The 18,460-nt window shown below is 46.5% G+C and overlaps 1 protein-coding gene across 2 annotated transcripts; it reads left to right on the forward strand.

Moving 5' to 3' along the window:
• The first annotated feature begins 932 nt into the window (after positions 1–932).
• On the forward strand, positions 933–17,743 carry DCST1 (DC-STAMP domain containing 1). Of its 2 annotated transcripts, none has more exons than XM_040411963.1 (16): positions 933–1,953; positions 4,816–4,941; positions 5,085–5,159; positions 6,165–6,293; positions 6,379–6,518; positions 7,437–7,617; positions 7,823–7,966; positions 8,165–8,286; positions 8,566–8,720; positions 10,978–11,077; positions 12,566–12,661; positions 12,759–12,885; positions 13,457–13,573; positions 15,207–15,349; positions 16,154–16,267; positions 17,293–17,743. In XM_040411963.1, the coding sequence occupies exons 1-16, from the start codon at positions 1,926–1,928 to the stop codon at positions 17,533–17,535; spliced, it is 2,040 nt and encodes a 679-aa protein (XP_040267897.1). In that variant the 5' UTR covers positions 933–1,925; the 3' UTR covers positions 17,536–17,743. The 2 variants fall into 2 exon arrangements, with proteins under 2 accessions (XP_040267897.1, XP_040267898.1); XM_040411964.1 differs by having other exon boundaries at positions 12,759–12,813.
• The last annotated feature ends 717 nt before the right edge of the window (positions 17,744–18,460 follow it).

Below are 18,460 nucleotides of genomic sequence, written 5' to 3' on the forward strand. Positions count from 1 at the left end.
TGTTATGCCCAGCCGAATTTTAGAATGTAATTACTGTATATGCCTTGTTTCCGTTTCCGTTCCTCAAAAAACGGAAACCAAACGGAAAAACGGAACGGAAACTGATACAGTACTGAAACAAAAAAAATGTAAAAACTGATCCGTTTAAAACTGACCGCAAAACCATCCGGTCTTCTGCAGGAGGCCTTATAAGGATTAAAAAAAAAAAACTGATTTTCTACCACTCATCTGTTCAACTTTATTTGGCAAAATTAATTGTAATGGATCACATACCACAAAGGGTTAAGATGGTCCTTACGGAGTATGGAGTTTAGCCAATTCACTTAGAATCTGCTAAATCCCATCATAGTTCTGTACCTAACCACCAGGGGGCTGAGAGGTCCGTACCAGGCATGGGGAATAGACAGCTCCTATAGAGTCGGCTATTCCCTATACTTAGTAAGGACCAGGTCCGCATCGTGTATGGAGTTTAGCAAAATCAATGTGAGCTAGCTAAACACTAGCGCTGTTCCGGACCTGTCCACTAGGGGGCTGAGAGGTCCGTACCGTGTATGGAGTTTAGACAGCTCTTAGAGGGCTGGCTATTTCCCATACTGCAAAAGGACCGGGTCCGTTTGGTGTCTGACAGACACAAATGGCATGCCTGTATGATAAGCTCCTCCCTCTGGGTTGTTCTGTGGTGCAGTGATAAGCTCCTCCCTCTGGGTTGTTCTGTGGTGCAGTGATAAGCTCCTCCCTCTGGGTTGTTCTGTGATGCAGTGATAAGCTCCTCCCTCTAGGTTGCTCTGTGGTGCAGTGATAAGCTCCTCCCTCTGGGTTGTTCTGTGGTGCAGTGATAAGCTCCTCCCTCTGGGTTGCTCTGTGGTGCAGTGATAAGCTCCGCCCCTCTGGGGTTGTTCTGTGGTGCAGTGATAAGCTCCGCCCCTCTGGGTTGTTCTGTGGTGCAGTGATAAGCTCCTCCCTCTGGGTTGTTCTGTGGTGCAGTGATAAGCTCCTCCCTCTGGGTTGTTCTGTGGTGCAGTGATAAGCTCCGCCCCTCTGGGTTGTTCTGTGGTGCAGTGATAAGCTCCTCCCTCTGGGTTGTTCTGTGATGCAGTGATAAGCTCCTCCCTCTAGGTTGCTCTGTGGTGCAGTGATAAGCTCCTCCCTCTAGGTTGCTCTGTGGTGCAGTGATAAGCTCCTCCCTCTGGGTTGTTCTGTGGTGCAGTGATAAGCTCCTCCCTCTAGGTTGCTCTGTGGTGCAGTGATAAGCTCCGCCCCTCTGGGTTGTTCTGTGGTGCAGTGATAAGCTCCTCCCTCTGGGTTGTTCTGTGGTGCAGTGATAAGCTCCTCCCTCTAGGTTGCTCTGTGGTGCAGTGATAAGCTCCGCCCCTCTGGGTTGTTCTGTGGTGCAGTGATAAGCTCTGCCCCTCTGGGTTGTTCTGTGGTGCAGTGATAAGCTCCTCCCTCTGGGTTGTTCTGTGGTGCAGTGATAAGCTTCTCCCTCTGGGTTGCGCTGATTTGTCAGTACTGATCATGTGCTGGATTTACAGCAGTAGTGGGTGGAGCTTTTCCCAAGTTCATGAATATTCATTACTATGAACAGTTGTAAAATGGCCGCCCTCATCGATGACGCCCAGGCGGTATGATTGCGCCATTATTTTGGTGGCAGCAGCAGCACATGAGACATCATCCCTGACATTAGGACATGAACTATGGGGCAGATTTATCCAAACTGTCCTTGTTATCCACAGCAACCAATCAGAGCTCAGCTTTCATAAGCTATAGAGAAATGAAAGCAATGCTGTGATTGGTTGCTATGGGTACATAACGACGGATGATGCAAGGCTGAAGAGCGCAGTATATCCTGGCTCTGGTCTGACTGAAATCTCTGACGTGACGCCATTTTCTCTTGTCTGGATATAGAAGACATAAGAGAGGACAACATGCCAAGAGAGAAAAGACCACGCACAAGTAAAGCGCAGCGTCTACCTACCTACCGTCTACCTACAGCACTGGCCTGAAGGGGCATAAGGGAGATCCATTAACCGGACCATCCCCCTGAACCAAATACAGACCCCAGACCAGCCCATATAATCTAATACAGACCCCAGACCAGCCCATATAATCTAATACAGACCCCAGACCCTGGGCAATGCCGTGTTACTTAGTGCAGGGCTGTTGCCAACGGAATATTGTTGTCAGTATGGCAGTGTAAAGCAGTGGGGAACAGGCGACATCAACCCACTGTCAGATGGGATGCTAATGACCCCCTTATACACGTGAGGCCAGCTTAATGCCAGACCACAGATAGCCCTGCAAGCTATAGTACACACCATAAGCTGGTGCTTGAACTGAACGGGTTGATTGTTCTCTCTATTGAGATGTAGTCCAGCCGGACTGAACACAGTTGGATCACAATGGAGTGGAAGACTGAATCTAAAACTGCAAACTACAACTGCCCCCCGACATGTTTCACCAGTATTCTGGCTTCATCAGGGGAAATGGGCAGCAATTATTATTATTATTATTATTATTTTTTAAATATATATAATAATAAAAGTGAAGTATTAAATTTCACCTGGGTCAAGATAGGTCTTATTGCCTTCCCAGGCATTTATAATCTAATACAGACTCAAGCTCAGAGACCCTAAAGTAATACAGACCCCAGACCGGACCCCTGAACCAAATACAGACCCCCCAGACCAGACACCCTAAAGTAATACAGACCCCAGACCGGACCCCTGAACCAAATACAGACCCCCCAGACCAGACATCCTAAAGTAATACAGACTAGAGAACGGACCTCTGAACCAAATACAGACCCCAGAACCAAATACAGACCCCCAGACCAGACACCCTAAAGTAATACAGACCAGAGACCGGAACCCTGAACCAAATACAGACCCCAGAACACAATACAGACCCCTGAACCAAATACAGACCCCAAACCAGACATCCTAAAGTAATACAGACCAGAGACCGGCCCCCTGAACCAAATACATACTCCAGACCAGCCCATATAATCTAATACAGACTCCATCCAGCCCAGAGACCCTAAAGTAATATAGGCCCCCAGACCGGACCTCTGAACTAAATAAAGACCCTAGACCCTATGGTAATATAGACCCCAGACCAGACCCCTGAACCAAATACAGACCCTACACCAGCCCATATAATCTAATATAGACTCCAGTAATACAGACCCCATACCGGCCCCCTAAACCAAATACAAACCCTACACCAGCCCATATAATCTAATACAGACTCCAGCCCAGAGATCCAAAAGTAATATAGGCCCCCAGACCCTAAGGTAATACAGGCCCCAGACCAGACCTCTGAACTAAATACAGACCCTACACCAGCCCATATAATCTAATACAGACTCCAGCCCAGAGATCCAAAAGTAATATAGGCCCCCAGACCCTATGGTAATACAGGCCCCAGACCGGACATCTGAACCAAATATAGACCCTACACCAGCCCATATAATCTAATACAAACTCCTGACTCCTGCTCAGAGACCCTAAAGTAATACAGACCCCAGACCGGACCTCTAAACCAAATACGGACCCCAGACCAGCCCATATAATCTAATACAGACTCCAGCTCAGACACCCTAAAGTAATACAGACCCCAGACCAACCTCTGAACCAAATACAGACCTCTGAACCAAATACAGACCCCCAGACCAGACACCCTAAAGTAATACAGACCAGAGACCGGACCCCTGAACCAAATACATACTCCAGACCAGCCCATATAATCTAATACAGACTCCAGCCCAGAGACCCTAAAGTAATATAGGCCCCCAGACCCTATGGTAATACAGGCCCCAGACCGGACCTCTGAACCAAATATAGACCCTACACCAGCCCATAAAATCTAATACAAACTCCTGCCCAGAGACCCTAAAGTAATAAAGACCACAGACCGAACCTCTGAACCAAATACAGACCCCAGAACCAAATACAGACCCCTGAACCAAATAAAGACCCCAGACCGGATGCCCTTAAGTAATACAGACCACAGACCGGACTCCTGAACCAAATACAGACCATAGATCAGCCCATATAATCTAATAAAGACTCCAGACCAGAGACCCTAAAGTAATACAGACCCCAGACCAGCCGCTTCTAAAGCAATTACAGACCCCAAACCAAACCCTTCTAAAGTAATGCAGATCCACATGGACTAGAGACCACCTAAACCAAAAAAGAACCCAAAGCACATTAAGTAATGCATACCCAGACCATAAAGGCTAGTACAAGCACCCTGAAAGAATACAGACCCCAGACCACATAGATGAATACATTCTTTAGACCAGACCCCCTAAATAAATACAGACACTAGACCAGACCTTTAAAAAAACTGATTCCAGACCAGATATGCCTAAATAAAACCAGGCCTCAAACCTGACCTGCAAAATGAATACAAACCCCAAACCAGACCCCCTGAAGTAATACAGACCCCAGACCAGACTCGCACGTCTCTTCATTCCTACATGTTATAATCAGCTTCTATCTTGGGAACTGTGGCAAGAGGTGGATTCACTAATCCTGGCTGATGTAAGTGAGCTCTGGAGCTGCGGTGAGCGATGCGGCTTCCTCAAGCAGCTGATCAGTGGGGGTGCTGGGAGTCGTACCCCACTAATCTCATACTGATGACCTATCCTGAGGATAGGCCATTAATATGAAAACTCTGGAAGGCCCCTTTAAGTCACACCCCTCTCACCTTGACAAACAAGTTTATCATTATGCTCCTGTACTGGTGGACGGAGGTGGTCACAGGGTATATGGCCCTCAGCCCTGACTGGCGGTTCCTTCTGTCTTCCAGCTCTGAAGCGGGTCTGTGCCTCCGTTCTTCCCAACATGTGCTTCAACTTTCTATACAGCGACAATGAAGAATTCAAGGTCTCAAAGTTCTTCCTAGGAGCCTCATTTGGAGCCATCCTAGGACTTGGTAATGATGAGATGTCCGAGAAGGTGATGGGAGGAGAGTGTATGGATGATGAGCAGACTAGACATGGACGCCTCATACCTGCAGAAGGCATCTTTTCATCATCTCCTTATAATAAGATGTCTGCTCTATATATGTGCCTGCAGGTGTATACTTCTTGCTTGTGCATCCGATGAATGTGCATGAGGAGCAGAAGATCAACATCATGTACGGGCTATCAGGTAAATAAACCGGCCATTGTACCGTGCTGCACCTCACTGAAAATGTCCAGCTCACCTCCATGTTACTGATTTCTAACAACCCAGCAATTTTGGTAATCTTGACTCCTTCAGAGCAGGGGAGCCCCGTCTATTTTTCGCATTGGGCCACCAAAGCCCTCCTTACTGCCGCTGCCCGGGTACATAATACTGCGGGAACTATAGGGCAAGTCCAGGTAGCATGCTGAAGGCGTGGTGTTGTGGCCAACATCTCATCTCCTAAGCGCACTTCTCTATATCCATATTAGAGACAATTGGAAGAGGACAGAAGGTGGCAGCTATTGATGGCCACCACAGAGGGACAGCTTCTGGGGAGGTATTATGTTCTGCACTGTGGTATTTGTTTTTTTGGGATGGTATTCTGTGCTGCACTATGGTATTACTGACCCTGCCAACTTGTATTTGGCCCCATCTACTTGCGTTGCCTCACCTTCTGTCAATTTGAACCCACTTACAACATTGGGACCTTTTTGTTTAGCTTTTTTTACGTTCCCAATCCACCGTGATGCAGAGTTAACAACTACGTGTTGGGCCTGGTATCTTAGAAGCCCCAACGGCCCTTCTGACACATGGGAACATATTAGTACTATCAAGGGTAGGTGGGGGCCCTGGGGCAGATTTTACACTGGGGCCCAGACACTTGAGGTTACACATTTATGGCTACTGGTTGTCCAGGAGTAGGGACACATGACTGCTTTAGTCCAAAAGCAGTGCAATTCTGGGAGTGACCATACCCCCTTTACACATAATCATACCCCATTTAGAACAAGCCACGCCCTCTCAATGTATGTTTGGGCACCTCTGCCACACACTGTTGATCTCCAGGAGGTACAGAAATGCTTCTCCGGCACACAGAAGTCTGGGAGGTCTCCCTTTGCAAGTATGAGTTGATGGGCACAAATATAGGACATTATATTCTTCAGGTCTATTCCTTCATACTCTTTTTTTTTTATCCGTGTCCTTCTTCAGGGACATTTGCTTTTGGATGGGCGACCTCTTCCTACTTTCGCTGCTCCACCCTTATTCTTGCTCCTAACCTTCTGGGGAAAGAAGGCCGGACGATCATAGTCATCGGTGTGATTGCCTCAATCTATGCAGGTAAAGATGTCATCTCTATTGATTTCCACTCATGAGATTATATGATTAGGGACATGGCCACACAGTGATTTTTTTTTTTTTGCAGGGCCAGTTGCAAATATACAGAAGAATGTTGAAGTAATTGCAAGATCTGTGAGCTGCACTGTGGACCTACAGATAAACCACACTAAAGTGGTCTGGAAGGAGATGACAAAGCCCATGAAGAAGATCGTCCAAGACCTGGTGGTGAGTGAGAAGTTCTATGCTCTGGGATGGAGGAAAACTTAAAATGGTTGGCCCAACTCAGACATTGGGGGGCATATGACTAGGATATGCCCCCAATGTCTCATAGGTGCGGGTCCCACACCTATACTTAGAACGTAGCCCGCAAAGTCCCAGTGGGCCCACCGCACAATTTGCCCCCAATGTCTGAGAAGAGACAACCCCTTTAAAGGGTTTGTCCGACCAGTAGTTTAAAACAAATGGTCACAATGGCATAAAGAAAATAAAAGAAGTGATACCTCATCAATCCTCCACTGCTCCTATTCCGATGCTTCCCAGATACTCAGTAGTCTCTACTTCCAGGAAAGACCACTCAGCTAATCACTGATTGAGGTGGGTCACCACTGCAGCCAATGATTTTCTGAGTGGTCATTTTCTGTGTTTCAACAGGGACCAGGAAGTGGAGACCAGTAGTAAGTGTGACCTGGGAAGCATTGGGACTGGAGCAGAGAGGCAAACATCACTTCACATCTATAGGAGTAACTCCTTGGCACCAAAGCACCAGCTGTAAAATGACCACCAATTATCGCCCATCATTTATAGTATTAGTTTCCTTAAAGGTCCTTTTGGGCCTAATCAGACTCCACAGTCTTTCTTTGAAACACTGTGATGTTCCCCAATTCTGGAGATATATTTCAGGTCTTACAGGTAGGACCCACATCTATCAGACATTCAAAGCACATCCTGTGGATATGCCATGATTGTCTAAGATTAGAATACCCCTTTAAGCAAAGCAAAATCTCTACTGTGTGATATCTAATTCCCAATAAGAACTTAAAGACCTCCCAACAAATCTAATTACAAGACATTTCCACCACTAGTATGAGCCCTGGAAATGGTGGTCTAGATGACTCCCATTGAATTGTATCCATTAAACTCTAGGAAGCTGCCAAGGAGCTAAAAAATAGGAGCAGTAACGTTGTATCGTTGTTCAAAGAAATTGAGAATGAGGTACAGAGCACCGAGGGCTACAGCAGAAAGAAGGCGGAAGAGGCACAGAAGAATCAGAAGATCAAGTCTACGCAGAAGAAGCTTGAGCTGAAGACCATGCTGCGTTGTGAGTGTGAGTACATGAGGCCTGCTGGGCTTCTTCTCTCTGTGGAGAAGGTCATTCTGTCGGACTATCGGAAGGCGAGGTAGGTGGTCATATTGGGTGGCTAGAAGCACTCTGGTACAGCAGTGTGTATTGGGGGGGGGGGGGGGATGCGATTTGGCTTAAGGGGCTACTGTCCTACTCATGTCCACAAGCTGCTCTTTTTGCCTGACAGATGTTGTCGAACTCGGCATCAACAAATGTAAGGACTGGTTCGCTATGAAGCATGAGGAGTGCATGCGTTACATCTTCTTTCCCGTCCTGAACAGTCTGCTTTGCCTACCCATGAAGTTCACATTTGTCTGTAACATCATGTACTGTGAGTATTAATAAGATTTTGAGGCTCTTAGAAGGTTCCTCTGCACCACACAAATTCTTTGGAGGCCAATGTTAGACATGAGGCCTTCACTTTTATCCTTCTTTTTAGGCAGATCCCCGTCCTACAGGTCACATTGTGACAGTGGTTGGCCTAGCTTGTCATGTAACTGATAATGCACTGATATTGTTTTTCTTCTAGTGGTCAACAGGTGGTGCAAGAGCAGACTCCCACTAGAAGGCAACTTCGGTCAAGTCTTCGAATGGATTAATAATACAGTGTACAATCTGAATAAAGGCTTCTCCAGCACCTTAGTTGTGAGGGTCAGTGCCTATCATGATCATTAGATGAAATAATGGCCAGGAATGGATCTTCTCTATAACCTGTCAAAGCAAAACTGTCGCTAGATATAGGGCCGCCAAACCACCAGCATGTCACGATGAAGCTTGGGTTTAGCTTTCTAAAGATGCCCCTGTCACATCCTGACAAAATATGTATTCCTCTATTGCCGGAGATGACTCTGCCGGCCTTGGGCGCACATGAAGTAGAGGGCAATACACATTGCTCATGTCACATTCTTTTCCTTTCCCTCATGAACACAGAAAGAAGAGCAGAGCATATTCGGAGTCAACATCTCTCAGCTCAGCATTACTGAAGAAGTCATTGAAACCTTGAGGCAGAAGCAGGTGTGGGTGCTGAGGAGGATGAAGTACATCAACACCATCATGTCCTGCATGTTTATCTTCCTCTTTACCTCGTAAGTGGTCACTACAGTTGACTTTTCATGACATGTCTTGTTGGTGTCCAGACGGAAAAATTCTAGTTCAACCAAGATTTGTGAGAAGACAATAATCTTCTCTTGGTGTGTTGTGCACCCCTAGATGTCTAGGCTTTACAGCTGTATTGCAGGGACATGGTGCATCTAACAGGATGCCTTACCCATGTCTTCTGAAGGGAATCGTCCTTCACTGTCATGAGGTCAGACCTGGGCAGATCACTACGCACATCCGGTCTGATGTCCTTTCTAAAGCCAGCCATACACAATAGATAAATGTTGGCCAAGCCAGCCGATTTTGGTGAAACTGACCATCCATCTAATGTGTATGGAGGCTTCCAACTCCTCAAATGGCAGATGTTGGAGAAAATAAGGATTGGGCTGGTGGATTTCAACTGCCTGATACTTTTGCTCTCAGGCTGATAGTGTCTGGCAGAGCCTTACTCCACTCTCTAAGCATGCATGTGCATGGGTGTCACAGTGGGGTTCACTGTGACGTTTTCCGTGTGAGCTGGCTGCATGCCCCCTTGCGTACTGGCTGCAGGCTGAATTCCTGTGAAGGCTGGTTGCTTGGGTCTGCGTACTGGCTGCGGGGTCAGTGAACTCACCTGTGGATGTTGCTCTCCCCGTGTCAGTCTGTCTGCGGTTTCACGGGTTGGTTGTGCTCTGGCGTACTGGCTGCAGGTGTCTCAGTGTATGCCGGTTGCCAGGGACAATGGCCTGTGCTGCAGTCTGTCTGTTCTGGTCTGTTCTGGACTCTGGTTCTGTTGGGGTTAACTCCGCTGTTCTGTGGCTGGGTGGGGCTTCTCAGGTGCCTCGTTATGCAGCTTTAAGTTCCTGTGAGCTGTGAGGCTTGGGATCAGTTTGTCTTGTTCCATTCTAGGTGTAGCTCCTTGCTGCTGATCCAAGGGGGTCTTACCATCTGCCCGTTTGTATGGTTCCGCCTAGGTTTACATTGTTGTATTCTGTATCTTGTTTATGCCATGTCCTGTTCTGTCTGTACCTGGCCTGTATTTTGTTATGTTCCTGGTCTGTTCCCTGTTAGCCTGGCAGTGCGTAACTGCGTCTGAGAGCCTGGCAGTGCTTAACTGCTTCCGATGTATCCTGTCCCATGTCTGTCCTGTTGTGTCTCTGGCTTCTGTCCCTGTTCTGTTCATGTTAGTTTCTGTCCATGTCTGTATCTGCTTGTTTTAAGTCCGCCTTCAGAAGAGGGTTCCTGTGTTCCCCGAAGGGGGAATGCCCACATGCCTGTATGCCCTTCGCCATCCGTATGCAGCTCTGCCTGAAATGTGCTGCCATTCATCACTGACATTCTACATGCTATCCTGGCCAGGGGGGTCTCTACGTCACAGCGAAGTGAGTACACACGAATCTTGTATTTATGGTCACTCATATTGTTTTTTAGTATTGATCTAGGTGGCAAAATTTATACCATTTCCATATGTTAATGGCTATCTCCCATCATTCTGGGTGGCTATAGATGTTGTATGTCATTTGTGATACACTGTTACCACCATTTTTCATGACCATTGTCACTATATTTGTACATATGCACTGGATATGTAGTGGCCACTGTACTAGCCACATATGATACGGTTTGTTCCACCATCATCTATACACCTTCATCCCTATCGCACAGGAGCATTGGCGCTTGACCACCCACCCCTAGTTTTGTGTATAGAAGGGATCCGTGTGCACTGGAGGTACTCCCTACACAGGCACATCCCCTTCTCCACATACCTCCTATTGACTTCTTCTAAATGTTTTTGATATCATCAAACACTAAGCCGAGCAGCTTTCCTCTTGCGTATCTCTACTCCACTTGTTATGTTCACTCCTCTCATTCCCACCACTGTTGGCGCCCACGTCTTTTCACCCCCTTTTGGGATTCTACGATCCCTAAAGGATTGGAATAACCTTCAGTTTTTTTTTCAATCATTGCATTGACTCTGCTGGTACCATTGTTGGTATCTTCTGGTCTGCTTGGACCAGCTGCCACTGACTCGGTTTACGCTCTGGAGTTGCCCCACGGCAACGACCGTGGCTCTCAAGTCTATCCTCACCACTAGAGGCGCTAGTGAAGACCTGCTGTTGCTTAGTTACGCCCCTCCTGAGCATTGCCAGTCAGTGGCACGGTGGGTACACACCGGCTGGTTCGTTACAATGGGTAGGTCAGGAGCCATCATCTGTCCAATGTGTTTGGTCAGAGATTTACATTTAACTCTTCTTTTCCTCACAGAGCTTTTAACTACACCATCAAATATAATACCAGTGTCCTCTACGACAACTTCTATGTTACCACCCACTTCCGGCAGATTGACGCTCACAGGAGAAAGCTGGTGAGTCTCATGGAGATAAGTACATTGTAGAGCCATTCAGGCCAGAGTCAGGTACTGGCAGGAGCAGGACAAGCTCTGGTGCCTAAGGTGGTGGATTCCCTCTTTCACACGAACGATACAGATTAGGTCCGGTTCAGTGAAACTCGCACCATTCAGTCAGTTTTGTCTGCGATTACGTTCAGTTTTTTCCGCGCAGGTGCAATGCGCTTTGATGCGTTTTTCACACGCGTGATAAAAATACTGAAGGTTTACAAACAACATCTCTTAGCAACCATCAGTGAAAAACGCATTGCATCCGCACCTGCATGCGGATGCAATGCGTTTTTCACGCAACGCAGTACTGATGCGTGAAAAAAAAAACGCTCATGTACTCAGACTCATTGAAGTGAATGGGTCCGGATTCAGTGCGGCTGCTATGCGTTCACGTCACGCATTGCACCCGCGCAGAAAACTCGCTAGTGTGAAAGGGGCACTAGTCCCTGAAGTTTAGTTTAGGGCCCCTTTTCACACGGGCGAGTATTCCGCGCGGATGCGATGCGTGAGGCGAACGCATTGCACCCGCACTGAATACCGACCCATTCATTTCTATGGGGCTGTTCAGATGAGCGTTGATTTTCACGCATCACTTGTGCGTTGCGTGAAAATCGCAGCATGCTCTATATTCTGCGTTTTTCACGCAACGCAGGCCCCATAGAAGTGAATGGGGTTGCGTGAAAATCGCAAGCATCCGCAAGCAAGTGCGGATGCGGTGCGATTTTCACGCACGGTTGCTAGGAGACCATCGGGATGAAGACCCGATCATTATTATTTTCCCTTATAACATGGTTATAAGGGAAAATAATAGCATTCTGAATACAGAATGCAAAGTAAAACAGCGCTGGAGGGGTTAAAAAAAATAAAACATTATTTAACTCACCTTAATCCACTTGATCGCGCTGCCCGGCATCTCCTTCTGTCTCCTTTGCTGAACAGGACCTGTGGTGACGTCACTCCGGTCATCACATGATCCATCACATGATCTTTCACCATGGTGATGGATCATGTGATGACCGGAGTGACGTCACCACAGGTCCTGTTCAGCAAAGGAGACAGAAGGAGATGCCGGGCAGCGCGATCAAGTGGACTAAGCTGAGTTAAATAATGTTTTATTTTTTTTTAACCCCTCCAGCTCTATTGTACTATGCATTCTGTATTCAGAATGCTATTATTTTCCCTGATAACCATGTTATAAGGGGAAATAATACAATCTACAGAACACCGATCCCAAGCCCGAACTTCTGTGAAGAAGTTCGGGTTTGGGTACCAAACATGCGCGATTTTTCTCACGCGAGTGCAAAACGCATTACAATGTTTTGCACTCGCGCGGAAAAATCGCGCGTGTTCCCGCAACGCACCCGCACCTTTTCCCGCAACGCCCGTCTGAAAGAGGCCTAATACCACTTTTAATAAATGCCCCTCACCTCTCTGACCAAAATCTTTTCATTACAGAAAAAGAAGTATTTACTTCCCCTTCGAAACCTGGAGAAGGCAGATTTTGTGTTTCCTTTCAATCTTTGTGTTCAAAATCGTGAGATGAAGACCATGGTAAGTGGGTAAGATGGAGACATAGGCGGAGTGAGTGACTGCTGAGAGGACGTGGTGGTCAACATGGCAGTCACTGGATGTTTCTTCTCTTGTACAGATGATGGAATTAGTGCAGTGCGCTCCTTTCTTCATTCTCTTCATCTTGACAATGGGTATCGACCAACTTATTATCCACATCCTCCACATTATCCAAAAGCATTTCCATGTCTCCTATTTTGTCGCCTGTAAGTACTACAATTGTTCAGCAAGAGGCACTCCACTGGAAGATATGGTCTACACTGAAGGGCTGTGGATGGGTTTATAGATCACTTATGGATGACCATGTTTTGTGGTGTCTTCACCTGGTCTGTACTGAAGGTCTATGGATATATTACCACATTCTACCGTCACACAGATACTAGATGTAGATGTTGCTTGTGACACAGGCTGCAGGTTATAACTTAATTACCTGTGGCCAGGGGCATAGCTAAAAGCTCATGGGCCCTGGTGCAAGAGTTCAGCTTGGGCCCCCGTCCCTCAGTGCTTGTTGGCAAGGGGCAGGGGAGCACATATCCTTCCTGCTGCCTGAGGCAAACATTGAAAGGGCACCCCCTCATGCCAAATTCTTAACCTAACCCCTTCCTTCCAGCCAGAGGTGTAAATTGACCAGTATGCACTTTCTATAATGCCAGGATCTTATGTGGCAGAAGGGTCTTTGAGCCCCCTCAAGCTCCTGGGCCCAGTAGCGACTGCTACCTCTGCACCCCCAATAGCTACACCCCTGCCTGTGGTAGAATCTCTTCTCTCTCTCTATAGTCGACCACAAGCTGCAAGTATTAGTGGCAGGTGACACCCTTCTTGCCCGGCTTCTACAGCATACAGTTGGCGCATTCAACACCTCATCCAGGACTGTAGAGTTTGGCGACAATAAAGGTAAGTAAAAACAGGTCTGGATAATGTCCTCTAAAATAGGGGTATAAGGGGTCAGTTCTTACGGGTTAACCCTTGACCTATGACTTGAATTCAGGGCTCCAAACAAGGATGGTGCAATGACTGACTCAGGTGGTTCTAAATGAACAGGTGTTTACTCACTATTGAGGCAATTAGTGTGGTGGTTACAGTCTCTCAAAGAGGGTACAGACTTATAGATCACAACACCACAGTTCTTTGCAGAGGCACAATGTATGGCAGTTATACTTGATTTGCTTGATGGTTAAACTTCCTGGTGGAGGCAAAATGCTTAGTGGTTACACTTCCTGATAGAGGCACTATGCTTGACATTTGCGCTTTCTGGCAGAGGCACTATGCTTGGTGATTACACTTCCTGGCAGAGGCTCTATGCTTGGCGGTTGCACTACTTGGCAGAGGCACTAAGCTTGGGGGTTACACTTCTTGGCAGAGGCACTAAGCTTGGTGGTTACACTTTTTGGCAGAGGCACTAAGCTTGGTGGTTACACTTTTTGGCAAAGGCACTATGCTTGGCGGTTACACTTTTTGGCAGAGGCACTAAGCTTGGTGGTTACACCTCTTGGCAGAGGCACTAAGCTTGGTGGTTACACTTTTTGGCCGAGGCACTATGCTTGGCGGTTACACCTCTTGGCAGAGGCACTAAGCTTGGTGGTTACACCTCTTTGCAGAGGCACTAAGCTTGGTGGTTACACCTCTTGGCAGAGGCACTAAGCTTGGTGGTTACACCTCTTGGCAGAGGCACTATGGTTGGCGGTTACACTTTTTGGCAGAGGCACTAAGCTTGGTGGTTATACTTTTTGACAGAGGCATTATACTTGGTGGTTGCACTTCTTGGCTGAGGCGCTATCCTTGATGGGTCCAGTAGCAGGCAAAAGGAATCTTATAATTTTCCACTTCACAGGCTTTGTGTAATCTAGTGTACAGTTGTGGGCCTTAGTTTATCACACAATATCATGGTCTTGTTATGGTTAACTCCACTACACACAGTGTTAATTCTCTGGCATTTACCAGGTGAGCAGACTTGCTTTAGGTCACAATTACAGGGTGTCCACGTGAATAACCTACAACAGGATGCAAATGGGCAATGGCCTGTAACTACTTGCAGGTTCCTCTCTCTTCAATGTGTCATACCTTCAGCTTGGTGCTTGGTCCTTAACCAGTCCCTGATGCCAGGTTCACTGTCACACAGTCCAGAGTCATGTGAAGTAGGATGCAGAGTACCTCGACTGCCAACTATATGCAACTGAAGGAAACAGTGGGGTGTGCAGATAAGCGGTGGGTACACTGACAGTCCACATCAGTTATATGGCTCGCTCCACATCTGACCTCATAAAAGGCTGCTGTCACAAGACGACCCATCCCTTCTTCCCAGAACAGGAGCTGCAGTAGTTGGCTTCAGAAGTTGGATTATTTTAGGGGAGCAGTCTTTCTCATTTCTAATAAAACTACAGTCATTAATTACGTAATCTCACCATAAATCTCATGACTTCACCATACATGAGTTTCTTATGAAAGTAAATATATTGTGTAGTATTGTGTATATATTGTTACATATATGTAGAATGAACAAACTAATCCAGGTTATCCTCTGCCACAGTCTGCCTTCCAAACCCGGCCATCATGAGCTTTGCCGGCCATGTGAATTCCTGTATGCCAACCTTCGGGCTCCTGTCACTATGCTTCCTCCAGGTGTATGTCTACCGTCTCCGCAGAGTGATCGCCTCATTCTTCTTCCCAAAAGTAAGTTATGTCCGTAGGCTTTGATAGGACTGTGCTCTAGGGATGACCCTATAGGGCAACAAATCACGTAAAACTGGGACAACAGACTCTGCCCTAAGCTGCACAGACCTCCCAAGCACTCAGTGTGGTCCAGGCCACACACTGAAACACTTCCTGTTACACAGCCATTTTTATCAGCATTGGCCCTACAGTGACTTCTAGTGGTTACAAGAAGCATTGCAAGCATATTCAGTTACAGTAGTCAGTTTAGATTACAGTGCAGGATTACACAACCAAGGGGGGCATATGAGTGGCAATGTAGAAGTCTTAAAGGGGTGGTAACAAACCTTTACAGGACCATAGAGAAAGGAAAATCTCTACACAACTAAACCAGGGGTAAGCATCTTCCCTAAAAAAATCAAGAGTTGAACATTGTCATTATAATTCTATACAAATCGGGCAACAGTGGTAGTCCTGGTAATGGATGGCGCCATGGCTACTGCTTCCATGTGCAGTCCATACAACTGTAATCTAAACCGTCTCCATAGAGGTCAGCACAGGCTCCTAAATGGTAGAAGTCTGTGTTGCATCCCCTCATGGCTATTATACCTGTAGGTAAAAATGGCGCTTGTCCATCCTAAACCTGTCATGACCATAACCACGTTAGCTTCGCTCCTCTGATCCAACTTTGTCCAATCTGTCATACACGACCAAGAACAAGATGAAAACATGGCGCACATCTTCTACAAACATGGTGCCATTTTTCCATTGCGTTGCTGTTATGGCGCGTTTCATACATGTCTCCCTGTGTCTTTGTTCTGGCAGAGGGAGAAGTGCCGGGTGCTTTACCTGTACAACAGTTTCCTGTTGAAGAGGAGGTTGTACTTTCAGAAAATCCGCTGGAAGGTGATGGGAAAATCCAAACGCAGGCAGATATGGGTGAGATATTGATATTGTCTGTGACCCCAACCCTTACCCCAGAACCTCCCGTACCCCAACTCCTGCTGAACGCCTTGAATTATCAAGCAGAATTTAAATTATTTTTTTTGTCCATATAGCAGTTATATTTATGCCCATCACAGCATTTTATCCATTAGTGTGCCTTTTATATAGTCATCCATATATATGTTGTAGTGAGGAGGATGATGACTGTCCTGCTGTCTATCTGATGATGGCGGGTAACCTCTATCTGTAACCTCTGCTATGATATAAGGGGCTGTTGATGCCTTGAGGAACGGCGTGCCATGTGGAGGGAAGTTGTGGAGCAGGTCAGAGGAGGAGACCTTCAGGGCTGAAAAGTCCAGAGATTCTATAAGCCAGGCAGAGTGCAAGCTGCCATTGAGAAGGCTGAGTTGTGACTACAGGAGGCACCCACCGAGTAGTGCAGGGATGAGACTGGCCTGAAAAAGTCAGTACCACCACTTGCAATTTGTTGGTGCAGTAGAGAGACACTACCTCAGTGTGAGATGGACCCGAACCATCCCCTGCGTTGCAGCCGAAAAAAATAGACTGCTACTATCATGGTGCCCACCATTATATAGTTAGTGCCATTGAAACCACAAAGCGTTGTGCCTCCTTGTAGTAGTAACAATTAAGCTTGTTCCCGCCAACTGTAACCATTACGCATCCATACCTCGACTATAACCATCATGTTTCTGCCTCCTAGTAGTAACCCTAAACTGCAGTTGTAACTGCTAAGAATTGTGCCTCAATAACTGTAACCAACAAGCTTGTGCCTCTACGATTGAGTAAAGTATTTTGCTGTTACATTCCTCTGCCGGTGTAAACAGCGAATGCCTGATTTGCCTACCACAATTCACATGATAATTTCCCCTTGTAGCCCTCTTTCCCTCCTCTCTCTCTCTCTCTCTCTCTCTCTACTCCTTACATTATTTCCCTATTTCCACCCTCCATCTTGAGACCTATACATGGTTGACTTGTGCATTTTATATATTCTTGGCCAGGAGAAGACCTTTTTGGGGAGGTTCATCAGATGCTGCCGCTGGACAAGACTCATTTTCCCTTGGCGCTGCATTGTCTGTGGAGCTAGGAGAAGTGAAGACTCGTTTGAGTGCAGGACCCCGGGATGCTGCACTGTATATTGTCTTCAGTGCTGGTGGGACCTGCGCCAGTTCTGTTGGGCATGTATCCCATATGAGCATTACATTGATGAGTGCAATCTTGAAGGACTTTATGACTCCCTTTGATAGAGCAAGATTATTCCTTGATTACAAAGATAATGGTTACCTAATGTATTGCTGTAATTTTGCCTTTTTTGGGTTCTAATTTATTTTACTTGTATTTAGCATCTTAGTATTCTATTATATAGACAAGATTTGTGAGTGTCTTAAAGAGTTTTTCCAGGGGAGTAATTTTTAATTACAAACTGGGTCAGAATTAATTAAAATAATCATTACTTACCTCACTGATCTGCTGTTCATCCTGTCACCGCTCCTCTTCACTTCCTGTTCTCAGCTCAACAAACAGGAATTGGCTTGTAATGGCCGCTGAAAAAAATCATTAGCCTAAGTGGTGACTCGCCTTAGCCAATGTGTCGCCTTAGCCCATTTTCTGTGTGTCGCATTCTAGAAGACTGGATCTTGGTGCTACTATAGCATGTAGTCTACCAGGACATTTACACCATAGTGTGGGGTCTACCAGGACATTAACACCATAGTGTGTGGTCTACTAGGACATTTACACCATAGTGTGTGGTCTACCAGGACATTAACACCATAGTGTGTGGTCTACCAGGACATTAACACCATAGTGTGGGGTCTACCAGGACATTAACACCATAGTGTGTGGTCTACCATGACATTAACACCATAGTGTGTGGTCTACCAGGACATTAACACCATAGTGTGTGGTCTACCAGGACATTAACACGATAGTGTGTGGTCTACCAGGACATTAACACCATAGTGTGTGGTCTACTAGGACATTTACACCATAGTGTGTGGTCTACCAGGACATTAACACCATAGTGTGTGGTCTACCAGGACATTAACACCATAGTGTGTGGTCTACCAGGTCATTTACACCATAGTGTGTGGTCTACTAGGTCATTTACACCATAGTGTGTGGTCTACCAGGACATTAACACCATAGTGTGTGGTCTACCAGGACGTT

This window comes from Bufo bufo, chromosome 11 (genome assembly GCF_905171765.1).
Source record: "Bufo bufo chromosome 11, aBufBuf1.1, whole genome shotgun sequence".
NCBI classification, from domain to species: domain Eukaryota; kingdom Metazoa; phylum Chordata; class Amphibia; order Anura; family Bufonidae; genus Bufo; species Bufo bufo.

Bases quoted from the DNA above. Each gene is read 5' to 3' on its own strand.
- DCST1 (XM_040411963.1), top strand. From the start codon at position 1,926: ATGCCAAGAGAGAAAAGACCACGCACAA. The intron at 8,721-10,977 runs GTAAGTGGTCAC...TTTTCCTCACAG, and splicing joins TTTATCTTCCTCTTTACCTC to AGCTTTTAACTACACCATCA. The intron at 15,350-16,153 runs GTAAGTTATGTC...TTGTTCTGGCAG, and splicing joins CCTCATTCTTCTTCCCAAAA to AGGGAGAAGTGCCGGGTGCT.